The 21,167-nt window shown below is 45.6% G+C and overlaps 1 protein-coding gene across 2 annotated transcripts in view; it reads left to right on the forward strand.

Annotated features, from left to right (window-relative positions):
• The first annotated feature begins 383 nt into the window (after positions 1-383).
• The window catches only part of MTF1 (metal regulatory transcription factor 1), a 39,586-nt gene continuing 18,802 nt past the window's right edge, over positions 384-21,167 (forward strand). For both annotated transcript variants that reach the window (XM_005893242.2, XM_070368395.1), the window contains exons 1-4: positions 384-456; positions 2,200-2,658; positions 17,832-18,070; positions 18,906-19,037. In XM_005893242.2, coding sequence (XP_005893304.1) covers positions 2,251-2,658; positions 17,832-18,070; positions 18,906-19,037 — 779 coding nt within the window. In that variant the 5' untranslated portion in view covers positions 384-456; positions 2,200-2,250. The remainder of the gene's footprint in view (positions 457-2,199; positions 2,659-17,831; positions 18,071-18,905; positions 19,038-21,167) is intronic.

Genomic DNA, 21,167 nt, shown 5'->3' on the forward strand with positions numbered 1-21,167 from the left:
CGGCCGGAATTCAGCGGCTAACTGTGGTCCTTTCCGTCGTGCTTGCGGCTGCCAAGGTGACGGCAGCGCAAGCCCCGCTGAGGAGACTTTGGGTTAGTGATTAGCGGGTCTGACCCGTCTTCCTCGCGTCTGGTGCCTCTAGAGCGGAACTTCGAACCCCCGGCAAGCAGAATACAAGGCAGATTCTTCACCGCGCGGGCGGAATTCGCGGCCCAGCGAAGTCTCCGCGGTGCCCGCCCCGCCTCACCCCTTTAGCGCTCACCAATTGGAGGCTCGAGCTCAGCCCCCACACTGACTAAACCAACCAGAAGCTTCAATGGGAGGCGGAGCCCGTATCTTCTCTTTCCTCCGGAAAGCGGAAGCGGAAGTGACGTTCGGGGAAGGTGGGGGCAATCATGGTGCCGCTGGGGAGGGGAGAAGCTGCTGCCGCCGCCGCCGTTGCCGGGAGCCGCGGAGGTAAAAGGCGAAACTAGACGCGGCCTGGGCTGGGGACTTCCCGGGAGGCACGGGACTTAGGCTTCCTCCTGAAGCATTTTCCAGTAGGGACCCCAGACCGGTTACCATAGGGACCCCACCCCTCCTCCGTTTCCATGGGGATGAGTATCCAGCCCCCCTCCCCTGTTTCCATGGAGATCCGGACCCTGCCCCTCTTCTCTCGGCTTGGAGCCCCCCAGCCTGACTTCGGGTGTTTTCGGGTAGCCTTTGACGGGGGACCATCCCAGACAGGTTCCTTTTCCCAGGCTCCTCTTAAGGGTGCTCCGTTTGTACTTCTCGTTTGCCACCCTCAAAGCTCCTGGTCTTGTTTGTTCCGGACAGTTGGTCTCCGCGTTGCCGCCTGTGGTGCTGGGGCAGCCCAGTGGGGCCCCCGGTGCTCTTATCTCTCCTCTCAGATGCAGCGAAATGTGCATCTACCGGGTTGCGTAAGCCAGAGCAAGGGGTCGGGCCGGTTCCTCCCGGATCAGATCCCCTGGCCTGTCTCTGGTAACTACCACTGTGTCTAGCCGCCCTACCGAGTAAAGGTTCACTTTCTGATCCGAAACAGAAGAGAAAGATAAAGTGCAAAGCCAGACTGAAAACTAAAAGTGATGTACTAATTATTTGTAAATTCTCTATTCTGTCTGCCAAACCCGCGTTTGTGGAACCGGTGTGTTTGCAGGTAAAAGAAGAATCAGTATTCCAGAACAGGAAAACTTGAAGTTTGATATTTTCCCCAAGAGAGTATATCCTTCCAAGAGGGTGTATCTGCAAGTCTTTCATTCATTTAACTGATATCTCCTGAACTCCTCATGCCTAGGGACGAAAATAAGACTCTTTATTCCCTCATTTCAGAGAGCACCCTATAAAACTTAACTTCTAGTGGACACCAGATTGTTTTAGGAGATTAATAGATAAAGTGATCTTCATTAGATATACCTGATTAGGGGTCAGCTCCACTACCCAGAAACTGAACCATCTGTTTTGGGATGAAGAGAACAGATTCACCCTTGATTCCTCTGCTGTGGTCAGACATTGCGTTTTAACATACATTATGTCTTTTACTCTGCATAACAGTTTTGTGAGAACAGGAATTACCAGTCCCACCCTATGTAAGTGAAAAGTAAGGCACAGAAAGTTACCCAGGCAGTAAGTAGGAAAGCCAGGATTTGTGGCTAGGTGACCCTACCTTCAAAGCCCTGCTTCTTCCACCATAGACTTACTGCCTCACTGTTTCATTTGGAGTTTCCTTTCTTTAAGATTTATAACAACTCAGCCCTGAAACAGTTTGTCCCTGTTTCCCCTTAAGTATTTTGACTCACCTTCACAGTGTTTGACAGTAAGGCACATTTGGAAGGTCTTATGAGCTGCTACTTATTACTTCCATTAAAATTTTTTATTTTATTTATTTATTTTAAAAAATTTCTTTGGCCACACTAAGTGGCTTGTAGGATCTTAGTTCTCAGACCACAGATTGAATCTGGGCGCTCTACAGTCCTAACCACTGGGAATTCCCATTACTTCCATTTTTTAAAAAAGGCATCGTTTTTCCTTCAAAATGACTTGATAGTTTTCAACTTAAAGAAGAAATTCCCAAAGAAGATGTTTTTCATTGCTCTGGCCTGCTCTTATATGGAGAGCAAAAAGAGTCTCGTGACTGCTGTGAAGGTGAGGTCCCTGGGTCCTGTGGTTTATGACTTTGACTCTGGCTTTGTTCTCTTGTAGACAGGTCACTGCCTTTCCATTTCTCACAATTGGGCTGAGCACAACTGAACCATGGGGGACCACAGTCCAGACGACAGCATCAGCTACTTTGAGGTAGAGGAAGATGAGCTGACCCCCGATGACAAGATGCTCAGGTTTGTGGATAAGAACGGACTGGTGCCTTCCTCATCTGGAACTGTTTACGATAGGACGACTGTTCTTATCGAGCAGGATCCTGGCACTTTGGAGGATGAAGATGACGATGGACAGTGCGGAGAACACTTGCCTTTTCTAGTAGGGGGTGAAGAGGGCTTTCATCTAATAGATCATGAAGCAATGTCCCAGGGTTACGTGCAACACATTATCTCACCAGATCAGATCCATTTAACAATAAACCCTGGTTCCACGCCCATGCCAAGAAATATTGAAGGTGCAACCCTCACTCTGCAGTCGGAATGTCCAGAAACAAAACGTAAAGAAGTAAGTAAAGCAGTGGGTGAGGGCCTGGTTTGGCTTTGGGGAGGGTCCTTAAACCACACTAGATGGCAGTTTCAGCCAGGGAGTATCAGAGCCCCTGGAATTAGGACCTACAGTGGCTTTCCTTAACAGTATATGCTTCGTGTTTTGTTGTGACTCTTTTCTGAAACTTTCAGTGTGTATGGCTATGTTGAAATCTGGGAAAGCTAAATTGCTACTTTACCAAATTTCCTCCTCAGATCATAAATAAAATAGACATCTCACGGAGGTAAATCCATGTCTCTGATGCGGAAATAACTGCGTTGTGTAAAAATGCTTTGTTTTGGAGAAATGAGTGTTTGCTGGAGTATGCTTTATTAGTGAACACGTAGTGGACAATGAAGGCTATCTTTCTTTTGTAAGAAACTCGAGCAAGAGGCAGTATATCTAAAAGTTTTCATGCTTGTGTTTAGCTAGTGCGCGTAAGGTAACTCATTATTACAGTGCTTTGAAAACTGTAAAGCTTGATACAAAGTGGTGGTAATTAGCAGAGTAAAAGATGTGGTTTAAAGGTAGTGATATACATTTTCCAGGAACTAATTGCAGGTCAACTCGTAGATCCCTGGTAGTTAAAATGCCAGGGACTAACTGTCAGATGTTGCTAAACAGCCATTGGGTAAATCATTTCGCAAAATATTTTTCTCTTTTACTGTAATTCAGGTCTTGAAACTGGAGAATTTGATTCGTGGCATATGGTTTTCCTTTGCTAGGCTTAGAATCTCAGAGCTGGAAGGGAGACCTAGTGAGACCATCGTGTCATACCTCCCACCTCATGCAGAAACCTCTCTGCAGCAGTTTCTCTGGTCTCTGCGTGCATACCTCCAGGATGATGAGAGCACAGTGTTCCACAGTTCAGCCTAATACAAAGTTTGTTGGCCAGCTCTGATTGTTAGAAAGCTTTGGCTTATATGAAGCCAAGAATCTGCCTTCCTGCAGCTGCTGCCCGCTGGTTCTAGATCTTCCTTTCTGAGCAGTGAGCTAAACCTTCCTCCCACAGAGGGCAACCCATTAAGGTAGTTAAAGATCATGGGTTTCTCTACATCTTCTCCACTGACTTTAGTGTCCCTCTTATGACATCTTCCCCTAGTTTCTCAGCATCCTGGTCACTTTTCATTGTATGAGTTCCAGTTTTCCGGAGTCCTTAAAATTTGTAATTGAAGACAGTCTCAGAAGTGTGAGTCAGCTGGCACCAAATACCATGCGACTCTTATCTCTTCATCTGGACACTGTACTACAATTACTATACGGCCTGTATTTTATTGGCAATGACATCTTACTGTTAGCTGACACTTGAAAATCTCTAGACTGTTGTTTCTTAGCTGGGGATAGTTTTGTCCCCCAGGAAACATTTAGCAATGTCTGAGGACATTTTTGGTTGTCACCTTGGGGAAATGTTACTGGAACCTATTGGGTAGAGTCCAAAGATCCTGTTAAACATTCTAGTACACAGGAGAGCCCCCTACAACAACAAACAATTGTCTGGCCCTAAATGTCAATTAGCTGTATTCCAGTAAAATTCTACTTACAGGAGAAAACAGGCGTTGGGTTTCCTAGACTACCCCTAGACTAGAACACAGGGAGCTGTGGAAGAGAAGAATGAAAAGATAGCAGACATCCAGACGTGGAAGGCAGTGATAGCATGCAGCGGGTCTGGACTGTGTTCTGGAAGTGCACTGAAGGTGTCTGAGCCAAGGAGTGATGTGGTTAGAGTAGCATTTTAGAAATGTTGCTCTGATAGCCGTGGCAGCTTGATTGCCTGGTTAGAAGATGGTTTCAGTTTAGGTTTGGGATTTCCTTTGAGTCTGATGAAGGTTAACATGGAAAGAATCCAGAGCTTGTGTTGACGTATAAGAGAATGTGGTTTATTATTGAAATTTGGAGAACGAGTGGTAAATTGAGTCTGATTCAAAGGATTTAAATGGCACCCCGCTCCAGTACTCTTGCCTGGAAAATCCCATGGACAGAGGAGCCTGGTAGGCTGCAGTCCATGGGGTCGCTAAGAGTCAGACACGACTGAGCGACTTCCCTTTCACTTTTCACTTTCCTGCATTGGAGAAGGAAATGGCAGCCCACTCCAGTGTTCTTGCCTAGAGAATCCCAGGGATGGGGGAGCCTGGTGGCTGCCGTCTATGGGGTCACACAGAGTCGGACACGACTGAAGTGACTTAGCAGAGCATAGCGTAAGCATGTTGAGTGTCTTCTCTCTCTTAGCACAGGGGCCACACAGATGACTCATGGAGCTTCAGATCTCAGCAGTGAGTTAAGTAGTTCACGTCCACTGTGATAGGTAATTTGAGGCCTCTTCAGAGTGCTCTATGCAGGCTGAGGAGAAAGCAGCTAACTCTCCTGTCCCCCTTGCCCTCCAAGAATGGTGATTCCATTAACAGGGATCAAGAGGGGAGGAAGAGGAGAATATTTGGTGGGGAAACTGGTGAATGGTTGGAGTATATTGAATGTATAGTACTTGGAGGAAAGTCAAGTGAACAAGTTGAGAAGCTGTTTGGAAATGTGGATCTGAAGTCAAGGAAGGGGTTTGGGATGAGAATTGTGGATCCATGAAAGTGCAGTAGTTCAAACTGTGGGCAAATAACCTAAGGAGAAGAAGTAAGACTTGTTCTGAGAATTTAAGGGTTAGAAAGAGAAAGAGGAACCAGAGATCACATAGTCCCAGAGATGGGTGGAACACACAATGCTGTGGAAGCTGAGGGAAGAGGGACTTCAGAAATATGAATATTCTTTTGTGACCCTGAAGAGGGATCGAGGGGCTGAAGATGAGCCATTAGTTCTGCTGCTTGTGCAGTTGATCACCTCGTGGGAAGACGTGCACCGGAGGCTGAGGCCAGATTTCAAATGATGGAGAAATGAGTGGGTGGTGAGGAAACAGGAGGCAGGAAGCATCAGGGTTTCTCTCTCTCTCTCTCTTTTTTTAAATAGGGTAGTTGGAGGAGGAAAAGTGATGAGGCAGTAGTAAGTAAGGGGATTGGATCATTGTTTTAGCAGAGGAAATCTGAGCATGGCTCAGGGCCTAAACTTCGGGCCATCCTCAGTTAATGATTACTATGTGAGAGTTTTTCAAGAGCAGATGTTTGGGAAACATTTAAGTTAAATCAAGACAGAGATTTGTTTATGAATATGGGATTTCTCAAGAGCTTTTGATAATAACCAAGAAGGAAGGAAATGCAGAATTCTCCAATTATTTTGAACTTGCGAAATCATTTTTCCAGGTCTTATTTCCATGGTCAGTGTTCTGTGGAACACGTTTTGGGAATGCTGATCTAGGCAGAAAAGGAGGAGATGGTAGGGAAGGGAGGGTTATGCAACCAGTGATACGAGCTGTCACTTTTCCACTCCGTCCAGCTTGCAAGCCTGGTTTACCATTCATGTCTTTTGATCCTTGATAATCATGTTGAATAAGACAAGTGCCTAGTTCAGTCCACCATGGGTTTAGCCCACTGTGCTTTCTTTTCCTCCCACCATGTTTTCCCATTCTATCCATGAGACCTACATGGAAGGTTCTAGAAACTCATTGAAATCATTAGGTGTGGAGTTGGCTGGGGGTTGAGGGAGAAGCTACAGTGGCTTTCAGTCTTTGAAAGTTGTGCTAAATGACCAGACATTCAGTAGACTCGCCTTCCTGGAGCACCATCATAAATGTAGCTTTCGTTGTAACAGCGATGTTCTTTTATTTCTTGGCATTTAAATCCATTTAATTGGTATGAAGAGGCCAATGTTTATGACTGACTGATAACATTCTTCATGATTTCTTTACATTCCCCCCACCTCCACCTTTAAAAAAAAACGACAAAAAACCGTGGTCTTTTTCTGCATCTCTATGCCCAGGTGTTACTCTTAAGAAATCAAATTATTTGATAGCTAGTCTTCTTGGCTTCCTAAGCAGCTTGTTTTCTGAGTCAGATTCTGGCTTGATTTTCCTGTTTACCTTAGATTGTTCCATTGTTTGCTATAGTGTGTGGTTGGCTTACCTATTACTCCATTTTTTTCTCCCTTGTGCTTGTTTTGTGCAAAAAGAAACCAGCCAGAGCCTTGCTGCAGATCCTACCTTTTTCCGCAGGGCCACTGGTCATTCCCATCCAAAGTGCACCTGTCTTATTCTTGTACTTGCTGCTTTACTGCTGTCTGCCTGTTGACTTGTTATTGTTGTTCAGTTGCTAAGTTGTGTCCGACTCTTTGCGACCCCATGGATGGCAGTGCACCAGTCTTCCCTGTCCTTCCCTATCTCCCAGAGTGTGCTAAGACTTAAGTTCATCGAGTCAATGATTTAGAAGCTCGAAAATCAGAACATCGTCACTCTGACCTGTCAGAATGATAGCCTGTCATTCTCAGGGTCAGCATTCTTAAGAATTGCTCCTTTAATACCTTTTTACTCCAGGTTTCTAAGCAGCTGTGTTTCCTTTCGTCGGTTCATGCAGTCACTTGGTTTCCTAAACTTTTTTACAGCTATGCCCTTCCCAAGACCTTTTCAGGACTGTCGGGTTACTTCCTCTGAACCACATCAGTGAATGTGTCTCCCCGCACCCCTGAACTGACCTTGCACTTCTCTGCTGCATGGTTGGCCAAGAAGGGTGAAGAAACCCAGGAGTCACATACCAAATATGCTCTTTATGATGCACCAGAGTGTCCCAGAGCATTGATTGGGAGAAAATATATTTTTCTGCCAAGAAGCACAGCTATAGGGATGCTTAATGAATTGGGTTGCTTGCTATGTTGGTCAGTGACATTCCAAGAGATCTTTTTTTTTTTTTAGTGTGACAAATTTAAGATATAGAATAAGGGGGAAAATTTGACTCCAGTGTTTCAAAGCCTTTTTGCGATGTGCCCTTTACCGTGGGGACCCAGTTCCAATCTCATTGCTCATTATCAATCCCTACGGCCGTGTGAGGATCCTCTGAGACAAACTAGGTTGCTGCTGACTCTGCAGAGGGGACCCGCCCACTTTTAGTCTTTGCACACCGTGATTATATTCCTTTACAGGTTCCCTTGTGAACTCTCACAGAATTGCCCTGCAGAACTAGGACAGAGACAGTTTCTGCTTGAAATGCTAGTGTTGAGGATCTGTTCATTCTTTCCACAAGCTTTTATTTATTGAGTATCATCAGTGTTTGTCAAATATCAGGAAGGACAAAGAAATAATCCCTGCCCTGAGGGACTCTGGGGGGTCCGGAAGGAAGACCCCTGAGGCCGAAGGCGCAGTGTTCGGTAGGAAACCAGGGCTGGAAGCATTTTCCCTTGCCAGCAGATGAAGCCAGTTGAGCGCTCTCTCCTGCATGCTGCTTGCGTGTCACATACTTCTTCTCAGCCATCAGCATTTCCATCACTGAGGCCCACTGGCTTGGAAGAGAGACCAGGGTGGCTTTACATTCCAACTGGTTTTCCAGCATAATGCTGCAGGAATAACAGTTCTCAGATTTACATCGTACATAGGCTGTACCTGTTGAGTATTGCTAATATTTCGATGTAGGACATTGGAGAAAGAATCTGAATGTTCATGTTTTTCTTTTATTTAAATCTAGCTTTTTCTTAAAATTGTTTCCTCTGTGATGTACACAGGGATAAGTTAGACCTCGTTCCCATCTTTGTTCTGGTATATACTAAGTGGCCTTGGGCAAGCTGCTCCGTTTCCTCTTTTGTAAAATTGAAATAGAAATATCTTGTCACTTTTTGTGAAGGTGAAATAAGATTTATTCAGTTATACATGCACAACAAGGGGTGCATAAAACGTCCAGGATCGTGCCTGGTGCCTGGTGGTGGCTTGGTGAAGGTCCACTCTTCCTAAAGGCCCACGTGGTTCTTTTTTCTTGCTTTTTAAAAAAATTTACTTCTGGCAGCACCGGCTCTTTGTTGCTGCGCTCAGGCTTTCTCTAGTTTCGGAGTTGAGAGGGCTCCTCTTTTTTGCAGTGCACGAGCTTGTCCTCGCAGTGACTTCTCTTCTTGTGGAGCATGGGCTCTAGGGCGTGCAGGCTTGAGTAGTTGCGGTTCCCAGGCTCTACCATGTGGATTTAGTGGTTTTGGCACATGGGCTCGGTTGCTCAGTGGCACATGGCATCTTCCCGGACCAGGGATTGAAGCTGTGTCCCCTGCATCTGCAAGTGGCATCTTATTCACTGTACCACCAGGGAAGTCCCCCACATGGTTCTTGAAGGACGTATGGAAGGACGTATCCTCCTGTTGAAGAAAAGGTTAAACTGTTTTTGTTTGGAACTCTTTGGGAAGCATTTTCTCCTGAAACAGCATTATAGATTGTGTGTTTGGGTACCCTGGAGCCCAGTCACCCTTGACTTGCTGAACTGTCTTATTAATACAGTTGTGGAATGTGACCCACCATTTAGAACCATGTTTTACAAGGAGAACATGTTCGTAGTCCCTCTGCAGGGGCTCTGGGTGCAGCCCTTGCCACAGGTAACCGTCCATACATTCACCCTCCTCCCTTGGGCTTCTTGGCCTTACTGAGAGCAGGCCCCCCAAACTTCCTTCCCTGGTGGGCAGTTGGGGTACCAGGCAAAGGTGGGACTCTTTTTAAATATTGTTTTAAAAAACTTTTTACAATTGAGATAAAGTTGACATGCAATATAATGATTCCGTATTTGCAAATATTACAAATGATCACCATAATAAGTCTAGTTACCATTTTTTTTCTCGTGATGAGAACTTTAAAAATCTACCGTGTCAGCAACTTTTAGATAGACTATACATATCTATTAACTGTAGTTACCATGCTGTGCACTACATCCCCATGACTTACTTATTTCAGAAGCTCAGGGCTCTTACAGCTAAAGAATGAGGACTCCTGTTTTGCTGGCAGTGGCAAGAGGGTTAGGTGGCTGGCATCTTTTGAGTGCCTGCTACGTATCAGGCACTGTGTTCAGGATTCTGATAGTTTTGTATTTTCGTAGTGATCTGAGGCAAGAATCGTACAGTGAAGCCCATTAGCTATGAGAAGGGCTGAGACATGAAGGGCAGCAGGGTGGCACTGGTTCCCTAAAGGTACAGGGTTGAGGCGTGGAGACAGTATGTGAATTCAGCTCTGTGGTGGGCAGTGCAGAGCTTTTCCATTTCTCCTTCGAGCTCTTTGGTTGCATTTGATGGAGTGGGAGAGAGGAGATCACTGACAGTGTGGGGAGAGAGTTGCTGGGGAGAGGGATGGGAAGGAAGGGGCAGAGCCAGGCTGAGCATTGATTTATAAGTATGTTCAGGTGCTCGGTGTTCAGAATCAGAGACTCCCTTTCCTTACTGACAATGGCGCTTTTAGTGTGTGTGGGATCTAATTCTGCTGGACTCATTTCTTTTTCCTCCAGCAGAAACTCAGCTTTTTTTCTCTTCTTGATTTTTTTTTTCCCTCCCGTGCACCACGTGGGGAGCTTAGTTCCCTGACGAGGGATTGAACCTGCACCCCCTGCAGTGGCGTCTTAACCACTGGACGCTAGGAAAGTCCCACTTCTGAATTTTTTTTGAAGCTATTTTCTTCTAGAATTCCGGTGTTTAATTTTCTTATTTTTGCTTATCTCATTTCACCTTTCCCTCTCTGCTTCTATTAACTTACAAGGGCAAAATCATCTTTGTTAAATATTTCTCTATTCTAGAACTACTCAGAGCACTTTATAAGTCAACATCTGAAAACTTTTATGCCTCCTGCCCTTTATGAACGGAGAAGGCAATGGCACCCCACTCCAGTACTCTTGCCTGGAAAATCCCATGGATGGAGGAGCCTGGTGCTGCAGTCCCTGGGGTCGCTGCGAGTCGGACACAACTGAGTGGCTTCGCCTTCACTTTTCACTTTCATCATTGGAGAGGGAAATGGCAACCCATTCCGGTGTTCTTGCCTGGAGAATCCCAGGGACGGGGGAGCCTGGTGGGCTGCCGTCTATGGGGTTGCACAGAGTCGGACACAACTGAAGTGACTTAGCAGCAGCAGCCCTTTATGAAACATTAGACCCCATCCTCAGTGATCCCAACCTGTGCTGTATCTGAGCTCCCTAACTCCCTAATCAGCAGCTGTTTAAGTGATGCAGTACTTAAGCTCTTTTGGAGAAATGTGTTTTCCAATGGAATCTTTGGTGACATGTTCATATTACAGGTACTCTAGTTAATTTCTTAAAATTTTTTTTTTAATTTTTAAAATTGTTTGTTTGTTTTTGGCTGCACCAGGTCTTCTTTGCTGTACACGGGCTTTTCTCTAGTTGCGGAGAGTGGGGGCTACTCTGTGGTTGCGGTGCACAGGCTGCTCACTGCAGTGGCTCCTCTTGTTGTGAAACACGGTCTCTAGGCGCTCGGGCTGAGTTGCTCTGCTGAATGTGGGATCTTCCCAGACCAGCAGCGATCGAACCTGTGTCCCCTGCATTGGCAGGCAGATTCTTATCCACTGCACCACCAGGGAAGTCCCCTACTCTGGTTAATTTTGACAGGCCAGTTAATTATGTGTCCCTCAAGTTCTTTACAGAGAAGGCAATGGCACCCCACTCCAGTACTCTTGCCTGGAAAATCCCACGGACGGAGGAGCCTGGTAGGCTGCAGTCCATGGGGTCGCTAAGAGTCAGACACAACTGAGCGACTTCACTTTCACTTTTCACTTTCACGCATTGGAGAAGGAAATGGCAACCCACTCCACTGTTCTTGCCTGGAGAATCCCAGGGACGAGGGAGCCTGGTGGGCTGCCGTCTATGGGGTGGCACAGAGTCGGACACAACTGAACCGACTTAGCAGCAGCAGCAGCAGCAAGTTCTTTAAATTCAGGTTGGGCAACACCTCCTTTGAGAAGTTGTTCTTTTTAGTCATCCCCAAGCTTGAGTTTTTCTTCAGTCAGTTGAGTTGAGTTCAGTTCAGTCGCTCAGTCGTGTCTGACTCTTGGCGACCCCATGGACTGCACGCCAGGCTTCTCTGTCCATCACCAACTCCTGGAGCTTGTTCAAATTCATGTCCATCAAGTTGGTGATGCCATCCAACCATCTCATCCTCTGTCGTCCCCTTCTCCTGCTGCCTCCTGGGTTTTTCTTAGTCTTTTTCTCTATATTTCCCTATATTCTAACATCTGTACATTTCCTCATACCCTATTGTTCTTGTCTGGGTCTCTTCTCGACTTTGAGCTTCTAGAGAGCAGGAGCCATTTTTTCTGTATTCCTATCTCCTGGGACAATATAATCCCTGGAACAGAACTTTTTTTGAATGCGTACACGCGTGAAAAACTTTAATTGTATTTAAATGTACCAAATGTTGCAATACGTCTGCTGAGTAAGGAGGTTTTTTGCAACTTCCTGCTCTGATCCAGTTTGAGGTGGTTTGTTTTCCCTTTTTGTGATATTCGATGCTGTTTAAAAATGATTCTCAAAGACAGTATTGGCACTTGCATTTACTGCCTTCTTCCAGACAGGGTGAGATTGCACACTTGTTCAGTGTAGTACTGGGGAGCACTTGCTTTGACAGCCATGTGTCCCACCATTAAATCCACACACCTTCCTCAGGCTGTGTCCTCTCCCCGGTCTCTCCCCTCCGCTGTTTTGTGTAAGAGTAGTTTTATTCATTATCTCCATCGCCTCTGTTTCCCCCAGCTTCTCAGCCTGGTAAGTCCTGGCTTCTGCTCTTACCCTTCACTAGTCTTGCTGGACTAGTTCTGATCTTGTGAGCTGAGTCTTTAAGAAATGCTTCCTCAGTCACCTCTGCTAAATTTGACCTGGTTGATCCTCCTCCTTGAAACTCTGTCCCTTTGTTACTTAGAGCCCTTGCCCCTACTTTCCTCAACAATGAGTCCTGTTGGTTTAGTTTTGTTTGTTTAGTCATCTGTTCCTTCACTCAACAAGTCTAAGTCACTTCCCCAGAGGCTGGTGCCTGAGGCTGTGACAGTGAACTGGTCGAGCTGGACGTGGTCCTTGCTCTCCTGGAGCCTACTACAGTCTCACTGGAGAGGAGCGGTTCATTGTTTAACTTTACAGATGTCTGCTTGGTGCTTTCTGTTCTCCAGCTACTGCTGTGCCTAGCATCTAAACAAATAATTATGTAAATTATTTAGCTATATGATTATTTCATCTTACTGGTATTCTGTGCTTTAAAGACATCAGGATGCCATGTGCTCTGCTTAGTCGCTTAGTTGTGTCTGACTCTTTGCAACCCCGTGGACGGTAGCCCACCAGGCTCCTCTGTCCATGGAGATTCTCCAGGCAAGAATACTGGAGTGGGCGGCCATGCCCTGCCCTCTTCCAGGGGATCTTCCCAACCCAGGAATTGAACCCAGGTCTCCTGCACTGCAGGCGGATTCTTTACCGTCTGAGCCACCAGGGAAGCCCAGGATGCCATGAAAACCTGTAATAAGAATTGTTGTTTAGTCGATGAGTCGGGTTCAACTCTTGTGACCCCATGGACTGTCGCCCACCAGTCTCCTCTGTTCATGAGATTTCCAAGTCAAGAATACTGGAGTGGGTTGCCATTTCCTTCTCTGAGGGATCTTCCCAACCCAAGGATCGAACTTGCGTCTTCTGCTTGGAAGGCAGATTCTTTACCGCTGAGCCAACTGGGAAGCCCCTATAATAAGGATACCTCTTCTCATTCGGGGAGGGGGTAGGAATGGGTCAGGGAACAGGTTCCTGAGGAAGGAACACTTAATGGAAGCTTGAATTGGCCAAGTAAGAAAACCTAGATGAGAGCAGTGGTTGGCAGGGCAGAGAGACGGGAATGAGTAATTAATTTCACTTGTTACTTAGGAAGTTATCAACCGCTATAGCATCTTAAGAAGGAAATTCTGCTCTTGTCATTCACCACTGTCATAAGCTCTATGACTGAGACTTACAGACTCCTTAATTAGAGCATTCACAGTTGTGGTTCTCCTCCCTGGTCAGTGATCATTTTGAAATCTCTATCTCGAAGTGCCAAAGAGGTTTTCCGTCTTGAGAAATCAGGACATGTGCATGAGAGGATAGTTAACTGTGTAAGCTAAGTGTCAAGTGAGTGGTATAGTTAAATATTGTTGGAATTCAGAGAAGGGCACTGTCACGTAGGTATGGAATGGTAGTGGAGGGCCTGGTGGTGGTGAAGCTTGAGTGGAAGAGATTGGGAAAAGCAGAGAAGAAAGGAACTGGACATTTCCTTTCTAGTGGGACTCTAGTGTTGCAGTTAGGGAAGAGGGTACTGTCCCTGTGGGCCTTAACAGTTCTCCGCTGCTGGCCTGAAGAGGACCTTGAAGGAGTTTGAATACAAGGCTAGGGAATTGGGACTTTACCATTTGAGCAGGGAAATGGCATGTGTGCACTGTTTTAGAATAAATCTGGTGGTGATTAGCTTCAAAACTAGACCCTGAGACATGAGAATGCCTGATCAATAGTTCAATTCAGCCGGTATTTATGGAGCACCTCTGGTGTGGCCTAGGGAAGGGAAAGGGGTGTATGAGCAGGAGAACCCTTGTCTGGGGAACAAAAATCCTGTGCAAAATCCTACTAGGGATTGGGCTTTTGAGAGAAGGACCTGGAGCCCAAGGGAGATGGGAGGACTCGGGGCCCCTCCCTCCCCCCCCCACAGGTTTTCAGGGTTTGGCAAACAGATGCCTGTTTGTGTAGAATGGTTTTCACATTTAAAAATTATTTTTAATCCAAAGAACATTATTTCATGATATATGAAAATGATGAAATTCAGATCTCCTTGTCCATAAATACAGTTTATTTGGAGCCCAGCCTTGCTTGTCCATTTATGTACTCTGTGGTTACTTTCGGTGCTTCCCAGATGGCTCAGTGGTAAAGAGTCTGCCCAAACCCTGGGTCAGGAAGATGCCCTGGGAAAGGAAATGACAGCCCACTCCAGTATTCTTGCCTGGAGAATCCCATGGACAGAGGAGCCTGGCAGGCCACAGTCCATGGGGTTGCAAAAGAGTCAGACACAACTTAGTGTCTAAACAACAACAGACTGTTATTTCCACCTACATACAGCAGTGGAGTTGAGTAGCTGTAAGAGAGACCACGTGGCCCAAAAGGCCCTTGAGTCGCCGCATCCTAACATCAGATCCTCCTTCTCTGAAACTGGATGTCCTCCTCCCTACCTCAGGCCTTTCCCTCCACCCGGGCTTTTAAATATCCTTGTCATCTTTATGTTCCTCCCAGATCCTCAGCTTCTTTCTTCCAGGACCATTTTCCTTCCAAATATGCTCAAAACCTATCTTCCTTCAAACAGACAAGACTTCATCAAGTCAGAGGTCCATGTGGTGCTGCCACTCTGCACCTCCAGCCTCTATCCCTGCCTTTCATGATTCACCTTAAGCCAGACTTCTGGCTTTGTCAGTCCATTAAAACTAGTCTTGCTGAGTCCTTGGTGAATTCCTAGCTGCTGGAGCCTACACTTTCCCTAGTCCTTCCTATATTCCTTGTTTTCTCTGAAAACATCCTGACCATTCTCTTTTCCTTAAGACCTTTTATCTTTTGGCTTTTGTGACGTCCATCTCCTTTGCATTCTCTTCCCAGTTCCCCAGTCATGTTACCCATTCACCCATCAATGGCGTCGCTTCTTTTTACCAGTTCCCTAAACATTGCTGACGTTCAGGAGCCCGTCCTTTGGCCTCGTGGCCAAGATTTTATTGAGCATCTACTGTATGCCAGTCCCTATGTTGAAATACTTTACATGAATTATCCCTAATCCTTATAACAACCCCAAAAAGATTGATTTTCTTTCCTTCATGTTGTAAATAGGGGCTGGAGACTTGGCTTAAGTAATTTTCCCAAAGTTACACAATAAGTAGCAGAGTTGGGCCTTGAACCAGCCTGCTTTATTATATGGTAAAGGCAACTATTATCTGTGTACCAGAAACTCCTGCGCTAGACTTGATTTTGTAGCTTCCAGCCTATTATGTGTGCCTACTAGACATTCCTACTAGACATTGAGGTACCTGGCAGTACCTCAAACCCAACTTATCACTTCTCCCCACCCTCTGTCCAGTCCAAAATTGGTATGTGACCATCTGTTTTGTCATCCAGGCCCTAATCTTGGGAGTTGATCTTGACTTTGCCTTTCCCCATTGCTACCACGCCTCAGCACACAGTTGTCACTAGAGCCACCCATTTCCCCCCTTTTATTTTCTCTGGAATTCATCTTTCATAATGTCCACTGCCACTTTATTTATTTATGCTGTGTGGGCATGCGGGATCTTAGTTCCCTGACCAGGGATTGAACCCATGCCCCCTATAATTGGGAGCACAGAGTCTTAACCCCTGGACTGCCAGGGAAGTCCCGTCACTTCCCTAGTTTGGATTCTTCTCACCTCTGTCTTGGACAGTTGTCCCCCCTCTCTTCACCTCTGCTACCCCTTCTTCTGTTCACTTACCCTTCCAGTTTATCTTCCGTAGGCTTCCAGAATGATCTCTTGCAAACCCCACATCTGGTTGTGTTGCTATCTTGGTTAAAACCAAGATATCTTGGCTCCCTGTTGTCCTGTTCCTCTACTTCACAGCTTACCTGAGGAGGCTTCACTCATTTTTCTAGATTCTTTTTCCAGTCTCTTACCTACCGAGGTGTGTTTGTGGTCTCTTGGACCAGTGTTCTCATTCATCTCTGCATGTAGTTCTCAAGGTGTTACCTCATTCTGGAATGCCCATCTCTTCCACTTTGTCTAAGGAACACTTTTTCAGTTAATCCCTAAAAAATAGACCAACAGGCAAACCAAAACACATCCTCAGTTCAGACAGAATGCCTCACTTTCCAAGCCTTCACTGAGTCCAGTCTTTCTGAGAAGGATTAGGTTTCCCTTTTTTACGCTTCCCAAGCACCGTGGGTGTGTACATCGTCCAACTCAGCACAGTCTATAATCATTTGTGCACATGGGCCTCCTTAAAATGATGCTCCTTAAAAGGAAAGCTTTTTGTCTTGTTCACCTTTTTATCTGTGGTATCTAGCTTGTTGCCTGGGATATAGGAGTTCATTAACTGTTGAATGAATACCAGTAGTGTGGCGAGAGCAGTAGACTAAAGCTTGGAGAACGATGAGGACTGAAGGAGGAAGGTGTTTGCTAAAGCTGAAGAATAGGCAGAACTAGCGCTTTGATATGAATAGCATCAGGACATTGACAGTCTTTTCGCAGATGCTTTATCTCACTTTGTTCTGCTCACAAGCGCCGTGAGACAGCAGGACGTTCAGTTCCGCCGTGTAGAAATAAAGAACCTTTAGTTCAGAGACATGGAAAGACCTGCGCAAAGTCCTGAACCCAAGCGCCAGTATTCATGTTTCTCCAGCCAAGGCTGTGTTGCTTCCCCTTTCCCAGGAGAGAGATGGGGAAGGTTTGGAAGATGAGAGAGAAGCTTTGGGCTGAACCTATATGTAGAAGTTAAAGAAAAGGAGTGAGTGACTCAGGGAAGAAGATAAAGAGCCCCATGGAATTGCTTTGTGGTGTAGGACACGTTTTCAGAAGGAGTGGGCGTCGATGAGAAATTTTTTTCCAATACTAAAGGAAAATTGGGACGGAGGAAAGAGCTTGAGCACCAGCAAGCTCAAGAGCATGGTTTCGTCTGGTGAAGGCAGCTTGCCGAGTGGTTCCATGGGCATTGTGGGAAGTGGAGGCTCCTGTGGAGAGCACGCTTTCCGGGAAGGGTGGTGAGGGAAGGGGACCAAGAGGAGCAGTTTGAGAAGCGCCATACTGCCAGATATTCCCAGAGATTCGTGATACGCGTTTTTCATTTTGTAGATCTGAAGTTATAGAAGAGACTATGCTGGTATATAACTGAACTAGTACACCTATGACTGAGTATATAAATTTCAGAATGTTTTAAACTCAGTTTTATATTGGTTGGTTCTCATCAGGTTACAGGCCCAGAGGACAGGATGTTGAGTCAAACCTTAAAGTCAAATTATATGTGAGTGTGGATGAGTGTAGTAGTATGTGCCCACCTTTAGCGGGTGGGTGTTGAGTGGACACCGGTCTTATATTCGTTTAGAGTATTTAACTGCCTCTGCCTTGTCTCTTGCCCATTGCTCTCATCATTTGTTGCCCCGGTGTAATTTGCTCAGCAGGAAGATTTCCCCACTTGTGTTAGAGGGTGCTTTCTGTGTCGACAACAGAAGCCTGTGTATCTCACCTGCCTCTCCCGAGAGCCAAGCTCTCGGGGAAGTTCGGCCCTGGGCAGCTCTGTTGTGCCACTGACGAGGTGTCCTCCGTCTGCCAGGTAAAGCGGTACCAGTGCACCTTTGAGGGCTGTCCCCGCACCTACAGCACAGCAGGCAACCTGCGCACCCACCAGAAGACCCACCGAGGGGAGTACACCTTCGTCTGTAACCAGGAGGGCTGCGGCAAGGCCTTCCTCACCTCCTACAGCCTCAGGATCCACGTGCGGGTGCACACGAAGGAGAAGCCATTTGAGTGCGACGTGCAGGGCTGTGAGAAGGCGTTCAACACGCTGTACAGGTCAGCACCCCCACGCCCAGCACCGCCAGCCCCCGAGCCCGGCTCTGCCGTGACCGCGGCGCTCCCCCTGCGTGCACACGTTCCCATGCAGGGCTTTAAAGAGGGCAGCCGCGCTCAGCTGCTGACAGTTCCTCAGAGGAGCTGTTACTTAAACATGGACACATCCTGGATCGGTTACAGTCAGAGAAGCTTTGTGTCTGGATTTGTATCTCCCGGAATGACATCCCGGCCTGAGGATTTAGTAGTTGGTATGGAATAATATCTCCTGTCGGCTCAGGAGCTTGGTATTAAGGATTCTTTAATTTCCTTCCCAGCCTCAACTTGAAGATTTAACTTTTTTCTACCCTCAAGAAGTGGGGAGTGGTCGGCTCATTAGCCCTTTCTCTTTTCTACCGTTTATATCAGGAGACTTATATTACTCCTCAGCATTGGCTATCACATAGCAAATATAATAGCTAACACTGGCGGGCTCCAGTCCATACGATCACAAAGAGTTGGACACAGCTGAGCACGTGCACCTAAAAAGCACTCACTGCGTGGTAGGCAGTGTCCTGTGTGCCGCAAAGGCAACGGAAGCAGAGAGGATTTGTAACTGGGTCAAGATCCCCTTCTGGTAGAGGAGACCAGAATTTGAGTCCCAGGCAGCCTGGCTTCAGGGTCACACTCACACCACTCTGCTGTATAATTGTTTGAATTTCTCTCTGAGCACGAAATGTTGATATTAGTGTATTATGACTAGAATTCTTATGTGCTTGACCTTGATGCACATTAAGCTGACGTGGGAAAGCTCTGGTGTGCATTATGACAAAGGGGATTTCTCTGGGGTATCTTGCAGGCTGAAAGCACATCAGAGGCTTCACACAGGGAAGACGTTTAACTGTGAATCTGAAGGCTGCAGCAAGTACTTCACCACACTCAGTGATCTGAGGAAGCACATTCGAACCCATACAGGAGAAAAGCCATTTCGGTGGGTCTTGCTGTTTTCTGTTTATCACTGACCAGGTTTCAGGGGGGTGTCTTGATGTACTCTAGTATTTTTCAGAATGGGAAGGAAATTCCCTTTGCTAGTTCTCTGGGCAGTGTTTGCTCTCCCCAGGATAGCTATAAACTACTGCAGACTGAGGGAGGGGTGATGGGGTCCAAGAGCGTCTCTACCTGCTCTGTGGATGGTGGCTTCTCTGCCTTATTCTTTCCCTGTACTTTTACGAAGCGCCTACTGAAACTCCCTCATCAGGACTAGAGAAATGCTAACATGTAGGCTGTCCTCCTGAGAACCTTAGTCTGCTCTGGTGGAAAAGAGCAGGTAACCAGACAGTATGAGAATGAGATTCTGAGCACAGGGGCAAGGATACCTTCCTAAGAAGAGGTGAGGAGGAAGGAAGGGATCAGGGGCAAAGACACTTAAGCTAGTGGTGCAAGAATTGTTTTTTTTTTTTTTTTAATCACTTGTTTGGTTATTGCTTTGTAATATGTCATGTGTACATACAAACATTATAGGAGCATCTTTTTTTAAAAAAGTAATTAATTTATGTTAATTGAAGGCTAATTACTTTACAATATTGTAGTGGTGTTTGCTATACATTGACATGAATCAGCCATGGGTGTACATGTGTTCCCCGTCCTGAACCCCCCTCCCACCTCCCTCCCCATCCCATCCCTCAGGGTCATCCCAGTGCACCAGCCCTGAGCGCCTGTCTCATGCATCGAACCTGGACTGGCGATCTGTTTCACATATGATAATATACATGTTTCAGTGCTATTCTCTCAAATCATCCCACCCTCGCCTTCTCCCACAGAGTCCAAAAGTCTGTTCTTTACATCTGTGTCTCTTTTGCTGTCTCTCATATAGGGTCATCATTACCATCTTTCTAAATTCCATGTATATGCGTTAATATACTGTATTGATGTTTTTCTTTCTGACTTACTTCACTCTGTATAATAGGCTCCAGTTTCATCCACCTCATTAGAACTGATTCAAATGCATTCTTTTTAATAGCTGAGTAATATTCCATTGTGTATATGTACCACAGCTTTCTTATCCATTTGTCTGCTGATGGACATCTAGGTTGCTTCCATGTCCTAGCTATTGTAAACAGTGCTAGGAGCATCCATTTTTATCTATAGATTTCCATTTATATATATATATATATGTGAACACACTTATATATTTAATTGATACATGTATAAATATAAGCTTGAAGGAAGGAGTTGTATCATCTAATTTCTCCTGTGCTCACAGCATATAGTGTGATTCTGGGCATTCAGCAGGGATTGAAAAACAACTTTGGAGTGATTATATGATGTTTTTAATGAGGTAACCAGTTTGTAAGGATTCGTCCTAAATATAACATGTCTATATATTACTGAAAACTGCCTATAAACATGTTTCTGAATTTAGGCAGGAGGGATTGCTGTTACATTCATGGCATTAAATATGCTGCCTTTCTATTCTCAAATCACTCATCTTGTTAGGACACCTAAAAATCGGAACCTCTTCAGGGACAGTCAACTCTTAAACACCAATTAAATGGAAGTGTGTTTTTTAAGAATTACAGATACATTTCTGAGTCATGGCCCCTCTAAAGGCAAGAATGTTTGGATCCTAGTTGGTTACTCCCCAGCTGCTATGAAGCTTGGGTTGCTTTTTTCCCCATAGGGCTATCAAGGGGATTCTGATTTCTCTTCAATTACACGTGTTTTTGTCATGATTAAAACTGCTAATTTTTCTTGAATGTTAGATGGGGCTTTAGATGCAATGATTTTATGTACTTAAAAAGTAAAATGCTTTAGAGAAGCTTTCTATTTAAAGAAATAAAATATTTTGGCTTATAAGTATATGCATTCATTCATGTAAATAGTGACCAAATGCCTGCTATGTGCAAGAACTACAGCAGATGTGAAGAACTACATGGACCCTGCCCTCAAAGGAATTGCAATCTAGGAGAAGAGATAACAAATGTATGCACACAGAGATAAAATAAGATTGGGAATGACAGGTGCCATAAAAGTAGCATGTAGATAAATGCCCTTGGAGTCCTAAGGAGGGAAGTATTACCTCTAGTTTTAGTTATCAAGAAAGTAAAAGAGAAAAGTTCTC

This window comes from Bos mutus, chromosome 3 (genome assembly GCF_027580195.1).
Source record: "Bos mutus isolate GX-2022 chromosome 3, NWIPB_WYAK_1.1, whole genome shotgun sequence".
NCBI classification, from domain to species: Eukaryota; Metazoa; Chordata; class Mammalia; order Artiodactyla; family Bovidae; genus Bos; species Bos mutus.